The following is an 11,613-nucleotide window of genomic DNA, read 5'->3' as shown; positions in this document are numbered from 1 at the left end:
GCCGAAATACGCCTTCAAAATAAAGTGAAAATGGCCTATCAAGACTGGATCAGTCTTCAGTGGGGTCCCTATTAAACCTCCCCCCCACCACCCCGGATTGTGCAGTGAGTACAGGTGATGCTAGAAAACGGCCTGGCCCTAAGCTTGTAGTCTGGCCAGTTGATAAAGCAGATAGATATGTAAATATGCATCACTTAATGACAAAATTCAAACCATGAAGGTCTTTAAAAAAGATATTAACACACTGCCCCTCTTCAGGACAGAGCTATAAGATTTAATAGTAAGAAGTGCTACGTAACCAACATTTTATTTGCTTCAAACAAATATTAAATAATTAAACAGACATTATTAAACTAAAAACTAGTGGCAACCAGAACAAAAGCGGAACAATATTAACACAGTAGCCATTCCTACCAAAAGTATGATAAGTATATGGTTTGTTCTTCCTATTCAATTAAATGACAATTTCATAACATACTCTAAAATATTATATGACAGCATCTATAATATAATTATTTTTTGCAAACTGTATATACCGGGGGGAAAGCTAACTGTTCATGCACAGAAGAAATTATAAGTGTTAGTAAAAACGGTACTACTAAATAGAAATTAATATTTCCATCAGATTTTTTGTGCTTGTGATTGTTAACATTAAACTTAATTCTGTTTAAAATACATTATTTTCTTAGTAAAACTGTAAAATTGCCACAGTTAAATGTGTTCCTTACGTTGATTCGGCATGAGTTTTTCTTTTACCGATGCCGTTCCTTTCGCAGCCCTGTCATTTTATCGAGGCTTGGGACCGGCACCACCCCCCCGGTGGTTCGTGTGCATCATCAAAATATTTACTTTGAAAACGACAACCGGAAGCTGTTCCCTTGATTCCTGTCTACTTCACACTGGTCCCTCTCCCGTCGTGTGAACCAAGGCTAGCCCAGCATCACCGTCTTCTTTCTATCCCTTCTCTATTTTCTATCCCTCTGTTATTTTTTTCTATCGTTTTCAAACACCTCGCTAACTCAGGTGAGGATTCACAACGCATTTTCCTTCTTTTAAATTCTTGTCTTTTTTTCAACCGGAGAGCCTCTGTGTAGCGAAACACGCACCATCCATCCGCGACGACGAGGAGGCAGGGTACGAACACAGCAACGCCCCATTTTGACACTACTGTATCCACCAAATCATTTTTTATGTCGGCCAATTTCTACCGAAGAGGGCTCTCCTCCCTTGTAGCCCAAGCTCTGCCCTGCCTCTCACTACTGCCTCAGTAGCAGCTTCGAGTAGCAGTATATATCAACAGGAACCGGGCTGCTGAGGAGCTCCATGTCCGTGTGGATGCAGCGCTGCTAGATCCTATTACTGTAGGTGAGTGTGTTTTTCCTTCTACATCCAACCACAGCGTCCTCTGTCTGGATGATGCTCGGCTATCATCTGCAGGAGCATGGGGGTTTGCACTAGTATGGAGTGTGTTTAAGGTTTACATGCCTGTCTCTTATTAACACATCTGTACTACATTGTATTGCATACACAGCACAAACTGCTGCATGCAATTTCTTATTAGGTGTAGTGTTATTAATGCAAAAGAGAAATGTTTATATTTTATCTTGTTTAGTTGCAGCACCATCTTGTTCCTTAATTTTTTTTTACATTGTAGTCAAACATGCAAAGGCATCTGTGTAAACAAGAGAAAGCATTAAGTGAAACAAAGAGAATTAAACGGCATTTGTTTTTGGTAGCTTTTGTTTCCAATAATGTTTAGAAATATACTGGTTCCCAGTCTCAAGTGTGAATTTTAGCTGGTTTCTCAGTCTGTGTGTGTGTGTGTGTGTGTGTGTGTGTGTGTGTGTGTGTGTGTGTGTGTATATATATATATATATATATGTATGCATACTATTAGAATTTGTGTATATATGTATATATATTTATATACATATATACATAAATATCTTTATAATGTTCTAACGAAATAAACGTGTTTGGGTTAGGAGTCATCCAAATTAGCAATTTAAAGTCCATTTGGGTTTCTAATATTTTATATAAAAAAGTGTGTTTAGATCTTGTGTTTATTGTGTGCAAGCTGGCTGCCCTACTTTTACACTCAGGACAATACAATCATTTTTATATCTGGATTAAGTGACCTCATTGTGGTAACAGTGGGGTGCATTAAAATAATATGAATTTATATCCCTTACAAACAATATGGCCTTCTGTGTGGTGGGTGTTTGAATATGATAGCAGGCTAAGCCACTACACAACTACTACAGTTACACCTAATATTGCTACTACTGCTGTCAGCCTACAGCAGATTTGTGGGCACAGACAGAAAAAGCAGCAGTCAAAATAAACATAGCTTGGCATTTTTCTAGTAGACTGACGATGCCCAAATCCATGTTTACTTACTCACACAAATACACACACACACATAGACAAGCACAGCTGTGTGCTAATGAAGACCAGTCAGCCCTGTCCCCTAGCAACAGTGATGTCCACTGGTCAAGGCCCCAGCCAAATTTAGATCCAGGACCAGCACTGCTTGTCGATGCAGCGTCTATGTGTTTGTGTGTGTTTGTATGTTTGTATGCATGCTGAATGTGCAGGTAGATGTCGGCAGTATTGGGGAAATTTTCAGTTCCTGTTGGGAGCAATACTTTACCCTCCAAGGCGCTTTGCATGCACTACACTGGGTGTTGTAATGCTCCCCTGTTCAAATGGCATAACTAGTGACAACTATTTTGTAAAACCCCAGATTATCTATATGAATAATAAAATTTAACAGTTGCCTTTTTGTTTGAGTAGAAATTATGAAAGCTTGACTTAAAAATCTTTGCACATTATTCTCTCAGTAATAGTATTTCATAAAACAGCCAGCAACCCACAAGTAACCCATTTTCTTCTTCCACATTTAAAACTTCACTTGTGGTGGCAAACCTTTGCTCACTGTAGAGCGATACTGACATTACTGTGACTGTTTTCACAGTTTTTGAAAGATATACATTTGTGTGTAATTTTTTTTATCATAATCAGTTTCATTTACAAAATGTATTTATTACCAGTATCCATGCACAATTACATTCTTGTAGATTAGGGCTACAACCTACATTTATTTTCATATTTTATTTTCAATTTCAATGAATTGGGTGTATAAAGGAAACAAATCTGAAGTTTATAAATATTAAGGTGATATCTTCAAATTGTTTGTCCAAACCATTCCCCAAAAACTCTGAACTGTTTAGTTTACCATTACAGAAAATAAAGACAAGCAGCAATTTATGACTACTATTAATTTTTTCGGGTTTTCCAATTTAGTTTCTGCATTTATAATTTATCATTATGTTTACTTTTCAATGCCAAACTGGAGTCTAAAAGATAAAGACAATATTTAACTACTAGATTTACAATATCTCCTGCTGCTACTTCAGCATATTGCACAGTACCCACCTCCCCCACTTTAAGCTCTTTTAATGACATTGACCGAGGTGTGTGAGGGAGCTGTGGGAGATTTAGGGGGGCATATGTGCTTCACCCAGCAAAGGAGGGATTAAGATCAATCCACCAACATACACACATACAGACAAACCTAGACAGCCCTGAGCTTATCCTGCAGGCCAGCTGTATGTCTGTTGATTTGTTGATGTGTTTACCATGTTCTGACAACTTGTTTGCATCTCCTCTGTCTCTTTCCCCCTCAGACTGAATCAGTGGCCTTAACCTCCCACATCTCTCTCAGTGGTTCTCCTCTGGTGTCCCCTGTTGCCCCCCCACCCCCCCCACCCCCCAACTCCCCATCCAAGCACTCAGCTCATAATTCTCCTCTCGGTCTCCTGCCATCGCATCCAGCTGTGGCCCTCACAGGGCGCGCTCGCTGGCTCTCACCTGACAGGTCCCTGGCCTCAGGAAGACAGCCAGCACCAACACGTTCCTTACATGAGGGACAAAGCCACGCAGGTAAGCGTTAAACATAACCACATGCACACATTTGCTAATAAATCAAAGTATTAGGCACATGAAAAATTTGACCTCATGGTGACACTAGATCAAAAGTTATGTTCACCAAAGTTAGTACGATTAAGTCTCCAAAGTTTATGAATGTCTGTGTAAATTATTATTACATTCTGCATATAGTTATAGAGATATTAATTATAAACTATGTTGGAAGCATTTGATAAACATAGAAATGTATGTGAAAAATAGTGGCCCAAGAATACTACACTTTATTGGTGCTTTGTGAGAAAGAAAACCCATTATTCTAACAAATTATTAGAAATATGTTATTGTGTTGTGAAAATCCTGTAGTAGTTACATAATTTAAAATGTCACGATTTACTGAATCATATGCTTGTGAAAAATGCAGCCTTATATTCTATGAAAAGTCATGTACTGTAGGATAGAGTGTTTTCATATATGTTGCTTATTGCTTCAAACAATCCAAACTTGAGTGACTGCTAGATATATGTGTGTTTATGAAGCATGCAATCGATGCAAACAGGCTGAGATAGATTGCAGATGATTGCATCATGAGTTCTTGCCTCTGTCACCTAGGGAATGACTCAGGTCAAACTGGAGTAGTAGGATATTTAAGATCATGAACTGATGAAGGAATGTGTGGTCAAATAGCCATTTCAGCAACACCTCAGATGATGTTCATTAGACAGTTTACAGCATGTCTATAATTCAATCCTACAAACCTTTTTTGTTCTTTAAACATCTCAGTCAGAACTTTTCAGTAGTGACAGATTTTGTTAAGGACATAAGAGCGTAGCAAAACTAGGCTAATGGTCTTGCAGCATTAGATACTGTAGGCATAGGGAAGTCAAAGGCAACATTGGCTGAGTGACTGCTCACAGACACATCTACTTTGTTTTTCTTTTTTTCACAAGACTTTTTTCCACAAACATATTTTTAATAATTTTGTTCTAATTTCTTTAAACACAACAACACAAGGACAGACACACATTAGACAATGAGTTTTAGGATGTTACAGAATAGGCCTGGCCTTAATCACACATATGCAGGACTTCAAGCAGGTTAAAACAAATATTGGACTAATTACATTATTGGTGCATTTATTACTCTTGGTTTTACTGGTAAATTTTTCCTCCTATGTCTTGTAATATTTTTTTGGTTTTTTTTTTGCAATTGTGTGTGTGTTTGTGTGTTTGCGTGTCAGACCCCCAGGGCCTGGGCAGATGAGAGAAGGAGGGGCTCTCACAAACGCTCGGCCTCCTGTGGGAGCACCGACCAGCTAAAGGAAGTAAGTGTCCTTCCTAGCTAATACAACAAGTTAGGCTGTTAATCATCGCTAGGTGTATCTAACAAACTGTCTGTGAATCCCTGTAGATCGCCAAGTTGCGGCAGCAGCTTCAACGCAGCAAACGCAGCAGCCGCCATCGGAGGGATAAAGAGCGCAAGTCTCCATTCAATGGCAGCCATACAATCATCCAGTCACAGGTGACCAATACAAACAGAGGACTCGAGGGAGTGGGTCAGTGTCTCTGTCTCAGGAATGAGGCTGCCTCCCTAAACTGGAGAATTTTAAGGACGTCCCTTATTTTCCATGTCTCTTTTCTCCTCTGGAGTATGTGTTCTCTGATAATTTTTTAATGTGATGGGAGGGGTTTTAACAGCTTCTGGTTTATGCAGAATGACTCAAACTAGCTTCCTCCGACAATGCAGACACATGTGCTCGTGCACCCTCCTGCATTGGTGACTGTCATAATCAGTCTCTCCAAGTGAAGTCGGATACACACCATTCTTCCTTTCTGGGCCTCGCTATGAGACAGAGAGAGACAAAAACACTGTCTATATCATGCAGCTTTGCTCTCAATGATTTGAATACAAAGAGCCACCAGCTAGCAGGAAGTTCCATTCCAATCTGGTTTGAACATGAAGCAAGAAACCAAAAAGGACAAAGGGGAAAATGACAAAACAAAGTTATAATTAGTGCGACAGTTAACATACACTTAATGAAATGTGCATTGTTGCAGTTCTAGTAATTTTTGGCAGATATAAGTATAGGTCAACGGCTTTCAGCTTGTCCCTTCAGGAGTCACTACAGTGGAAGATGTTTCACATGTTGATTTGGCATCTGCCACTGTCACCAGACCCCGTGAGATATTAGATAGGGAGACATGCTATTTGTTATTTACTTTTCAGCACAGAGTTAAGGTTTAGCTTCGGCTGAGTTTATTAACTTCTGTTGTGCCGTTTAAAAAAGAAAATAGAGGAATGAAAGTGTGTGTAGTTTCACATAAAGTTTCTGTAATCTTGTATTTTGAAGAAAATCAGCTAACGCAGCCGTTTCAGCAATTCTCATAGTACACTGTTACCTGAACTGAGACATGATTCAGTACGTCTGCTGTTTGTGAGACTGTTTTTTGATTTATGGATACCTGCTGTGTGATAGAAGTGCAGCTCTCATTTTTCTTATGTGCTTATCAATAAGCACATGTTAACATTTGTTTTATCTGTTGGGAGAACCTTCATGCTCAGTGCAACATCTGTACAGTGCATTGCAAAAGTAAGTATACGTCTTGAAATTTTCCACATTTTGTCACGTTACAACCACAAATGTAAATGTATTTTATTGGGATTTTATGTGATAGACCAACACAAAGTGGTACATAATCAATACTTGTAGAACCACCTTTTGCTGCAATTACAGCCGCAAGTCTTTTGGGGTATGTCTCTACCAGCTTTGCACATCTAGAGAGTGACATTTTTGCCCATTCTTCTTTGCAAAAAGCTCAGGCTCAGTCAGTGGGTGGAGAGCATCTATGCAATAGCATCTATGAACAGCTATTTTCAAGTCATGCCACAGATTCTCAATTGGATTTAGGTCTGGACTTTGCCTGGGTCATTCTAACACATGAATATGCTTTAATCTTAACTACTCCATTGTAGCTCTGGCTGCATGTTTAGGGTTGTTGTCCTGCTGGAAGGTGAACCTCTGTCCCAGTCTCAAGTCCTGCACACTAGCACACTCTAATAGGTTTTCATTTAAGATTGACTCTGACTGCAGGACTCTACTAATTAGGTGACTTCTGAAGGCAGTTGATTCCACTGGGTTTTAGTTTGTAGTATCAGTAAAGGAGGATGAATAAAAATGCACGCCACACTTTTCAGATATTTATTTGTAACAGATTTTTGAAAACCATTTATCATTTTACTCTGACATCACAATTATGTATGACTTTGTGTTAAAATCCCAATAAAATACATTTACATTTGTGGTTGTAATGTGACAAAATGTGGAACATTTCAAAGGTTATGGATATACTTTTGCAAGGCTCTGTAAACAGGTGCAGAATCTGGATTTAATGCAGACACGTGTCTTTGTGTGCGTGTTGCAGTCACCTACGCCGAAGACCATTCTTATACCCATCCCTATATCCAAGTCATCTGCCCCTCGTTTCCGCAACAGCGTGGAGGGCCTCAACCAGGAGATTGAGCGCATCATTATCAGAGACACCCCAGAGAAGGACGAGACCATAGTTGTAAGTTCCACTAATAATGATGCTTAACATGTACAGTCTATCATTTCCACCCCATCATCAGAGATTATTGTGACCCGGAATGTGTGTGTGTGTGTGTGTGATAAACAGCCACAAGATGTTCCAGATGGGCATCGTGCACCTCCACCCGTCCCCCCACAGCGCAGCAGCAGCACCCGCAGCATCGACACACAGACACCTTCAGGGGGGGGCCTGAGTGGTAACCATAGCAACTGCAGTAGCCGTCCCGATTCCATCTCACCCTCCTACCTCACCGTCCTCAACGACACAGGTGGAGGCAGCCCCTACGAGGATAAAGGTGATCCATACTCACCATATTATAACATATGCATATCACAACGTCTGTTGTTGGACCTGATCATTCATTGTCCCCTTTGTGGCTGTCCTCAGAGCTGGGCCCCTACTCCCCACTGCCTAAATATGCTGCCTCACCAAGACCTAACAACAGCTACATGTTCAAGAGAGAACCTCCAGAAGGCTGCGAGAAGGTCAAAGTGTTTGAGGAGTCCATGTGAGTAGAGAGAGAAAACATATAGTAAAAGCATGCAGGATATAGATAGATCCCACAGTGGCCCTACAAATGAATCACAGGGCAAACATTTCCTGTCTGAAGAAAATTCTTTTCTTGCTTGTAACTGTTTCTCTGCATGTGTGTTCTCAGGCCCAAACCTTTGCAGGAAATTCCTCCCTTCCTGAGCCCCGACCGTAACAAGGTCAACTTCATCCCTAACAGCGGCTCTGCCTTTTGCCTCGTCAGTATCCTGAAGCCCTTACTACCCGCCCCAGACCTCAGCTTTCGCCCCGGGGTGGGCCTGCGAAGCCTGTCCCCGTCCCTCGTGCCTCTGTCCACCCAGCCCTGCCTCCTGGAGGAGCCCGAGAGCTTCTGACAAGTGTTTCAAGTCACCACAAGTCCTAAAAACAACCACCCCACCCCTCGAAAAAAAAAAAAAAAATATCTGAAAACATTTAAAAGGAGGAAACAACCCTTCTGCTCCAAAAAATGCCTTCAGCATGCCAGCTAAGCTCTCTGATGTCCTTATCTTGTTGAAAAAGCGCTTCCCACTGCCTCTCCTCTTCAGACAACAATGTGAGAGTCCTCCAGCCCTGGGCGGAGGTTTGCAACTGACATTTCATCGCTTTCTTCTACATTTAGTGCTGGTTATGTTCAATTTTTTGGGAGGAAAAGAGCAAAAGGACAAACTCTTTGATTTCATTGTATTATACCATGGTACGTTTCCATGGACAAATCTCTTTTTCTATCTGTAGTTATTTCTCTTGATATAAAATATGCCTTCCATTATTAAAAAAAAAAAAAGGCAGCTGGGTTCCTTTGCGACCAATAGATTGACCACGGAGGCTAATTTTGGTGCTGCCAGATATAACGTAGCAAAACTTGAAGGGTTGTGCTAAGGAGACGTTTAAAATGTGCCTGATATTTTAGACCGCTCAGTTTCCCTAAACCAACTTGGTGCTCTGGTCATGTTTGAGCTTTAGAATGACACACATGATCACTGTACTATGATGGCCATAGATACATACTCGACACAAGGGCAGGGCCAACACAGGGACAGTAGTCTATATTTAGACCACCTGAGAACCAAATATAGACGTGTTTTGTACTTTTATCAGCCGTTTACATTAAAAGCTTAAGGTAAACTGGCTCATGCTGATGCCTTTGTTACACTAACTGGTAGCAGTGAACTGAGCCCCTGCTGGGAAGTGTGTATCTATGGGAAACACAGGCCAGGACTATGATGTGCAGCATGTTCAACCTGTGTCTGCTGCCCCTCCTTTCCTTTCCAAGCGCCAGCCTTTGCTCACAATGTCCTTTTTTTTTTTTTTTTTTTTTTTTTTTTTTTAACTTCACCACCTTTTCTTCCTCTTTTCTCTCCCTTGTTGCTTGTGTTGTTGTGAAATTTGTCCAGAAGGGTCTCATCCTTAAAGGACAGACCCCTCTGGCTTGCAGGGCCCTGATCATAGGGAGGTCGGTGAACCCAGACACTACACTGCAGACTGTGGGAGATACTTAAAGTTGTAGGGTTAAACACAAACTACTGAGTTAAATATGAGTAGTTTCCTTGAGTGAGTATTGAATTTTATCAATGGATTGCTGCAATATAACTGGCTGGTGAACAATGGACCATTTAAAAGCCAAAGCCAGATACTTCCCTCAAGAATTGATGGAGACTAGAAGTGATCACTCATTTAATCAGATCAGAAACACCCAATCAAATGAAAGATAAAATGCTTATTCAATATCTGGCAGGGACAATGGTTAAAAATGTGCCTTTTGGCTAACACTATCACAGTTAATTTTGTTATAATGTGCATTGTCCCTAGAACAATAAAAACGTTAAGTCTGCTGGATGTATAAATAGGTAAGTTTGCCAAATCTACGTAAAAGCAGAACCGGTTGTTTTTGCAGCGTTTTTTTCTGCTGCCCTATACTGGCCAAAAATCAGGTAATGCAGCTTTAAATATTCAGAACTAAATATGCAACGGTATTTTGACATCCCACTTTAGACCCTAAAATTTCAATGTGATACTGTCCAAGTACTCTTTTTAAAACTCTAACCTGAAGTTAAACACTCAAAATATAGTGTAGTTTTAGCTTAGTAAAACAAAAAAACGTTTTTTTTTAAGACTACTCTTATGGTGCAGTGTACTTTTGTTGGTTTACCGCCTCTTGATGCAATGGCCCAGCCTCCTGTACATGTCAATACTATTTGACTGTGCCTGCTGCAGTGAGATAGGAATGTACTGGATTTGTAAATATATAGGCACACTGTGTTTGTAATATCGGCTGACAATATGTATCTGAATGAGTCGAATTGTATCAAATAACCTCTTTTCCTTCCTCCTCTGAATACTGTGAATTACTACATCTCATTATTGTGAATAATAATGTATTTATTTATCAGACAGGAGTATAATATGGGTCTTCAGAGAATTTTAATTAATAATAGATTACATCATCCACCTCAGGTTGTAGTGAATAAGAAACGAGCTATACTAACTCGTCAGCGCACACTAACAAGTCTACACTACTTTTAAGAGAGCAACTCAACTTTTAACTATGTAGCCTCTCACAGTGGGAATCCTGAATGACCTGTAGCAGAGTAGTTGGAGAGAGTGTGAATGTCATTTGTTTAGTGACCTGAACGATCAACCAGTTACAAAATGGTTAAAAGCTTCAGTTATACAAGAAATGAGGAAGAAATGAGTTCTGTTCCAAAATGAGATATCTACTTAGCTGAAAAACAGCAAACTATTCTTGTTTGACATTTCTAGATACACAGTATGTTTACAAAAAGTAGTTTGACTAAGCAGATTCATAAATGGCGAAGTACAGATTTATTTCCAATTTTCTTTTATAAAGTGGATTAATAGCATATTGGAATGAGGCTCGACACAGTGATCTTTCTTTTGTTTGCTTGTCCAGTTTATTGGAAATAGAACTGCCACGTTTTCATCTGTTAAACCCCTTGAGTGAAATAAAAAGGCATAGTTGAATTAAATGAAGCATTTTGTGATTCATTTTACATTCTGTTTCAACAGTGAAATACATGTGACAGAAATACAGTAGTTTCCTTTGTGTGTCTAATAGTTTATTTTCAACTTTTCAAAAACAAAACAAATGCAAAGCAATTAGAGTATTGATAGTTACTGCAAAAGGAGGGGTGTATTTATTTCCCCAGCAGATAATGTGCATCGTCTAAAAATTGTTTTTCTGAGTCGTCTCACTCAAAAAAACGTAAATGTATCCCATAATACACTCTCATTGCCTTAGCTCCATTGAATGTCACTCACACAGGCACACAAATGTCATAAATGAGGATTTGGTTTAATTTTGTGTACGCAACTCCGATAACCTTACTTTTCTTAATACACTCTATAAAATATTTTTAAAAGTTACATGTATCTTTATTTCACACTAAACATTCAAAAATGCCAGTCGTGGTGTGTTTTCTCCTCAAAAACTAATTATGTAAACCAGAACATAGCAATTTTCCAGTGTTGATTATTGTTCCCTATAAAAACAGCTATATATTTCCAATATGTATCTGTGCATTCTCAGAATACACAATACACAGAACTAAAA

The 11,613-nt window shown here is 39.6% G+C and overlaps 1 protein-coding gene across 1 annotated transcript; it reads left to right on the top strand.

Annotated features, from left to right (window-relative positions):
- Window positions 1-876: 876 nt before the first annotated feature.
- On the top strand, window positions 877-11,029 carry fam117ba (family with sequence similarity 117 member Ba). The gene is made up of 8 exons (XM_067493562.1): window positions 877-1,365; window positions 3,690-3,945; window positions 5,168-5,251; window positions 5,338-5,448; window positions 7,350-7,493; window positions 7,602-7,809; window positions 7,902-8,022; window positions 8,173-11,029. The coding sequence occupies exons 2-8, from the start codon at window positions 3,925-3,927 to the stop codon at window positions 8,396-8,398; spliced, it is 915 nt and encodes a 304-aa protein (XP_067349663.1). The 5' UTR covers window positions 877-1,365; window positions 3,690-3,924; the 3' UTR covers window positions 8,399-11,029.
- The last annotated feature ends 584 nt before the right edge of the window (window positions 11,030-11,613 follow it).

Source organism: Channa argus, chromosome 23, assembly GCF_033026475.1.
Source record: "Channa argus isolate prfri chromosome 23, Channa argus male v1.0, whole genome shotgun sequence".
NCBI classification, from domain to species: Eukaryota; Metazoa; Chordata; class Actinopteri; order Anabantiformes; family Channidae; genus Channa; species Channa argus.
The sequence above is the reverse complement of the archived record's forward strand: the minus strand, read 5'-3'. Positions and strand labels throughout refer to the sequence as shown.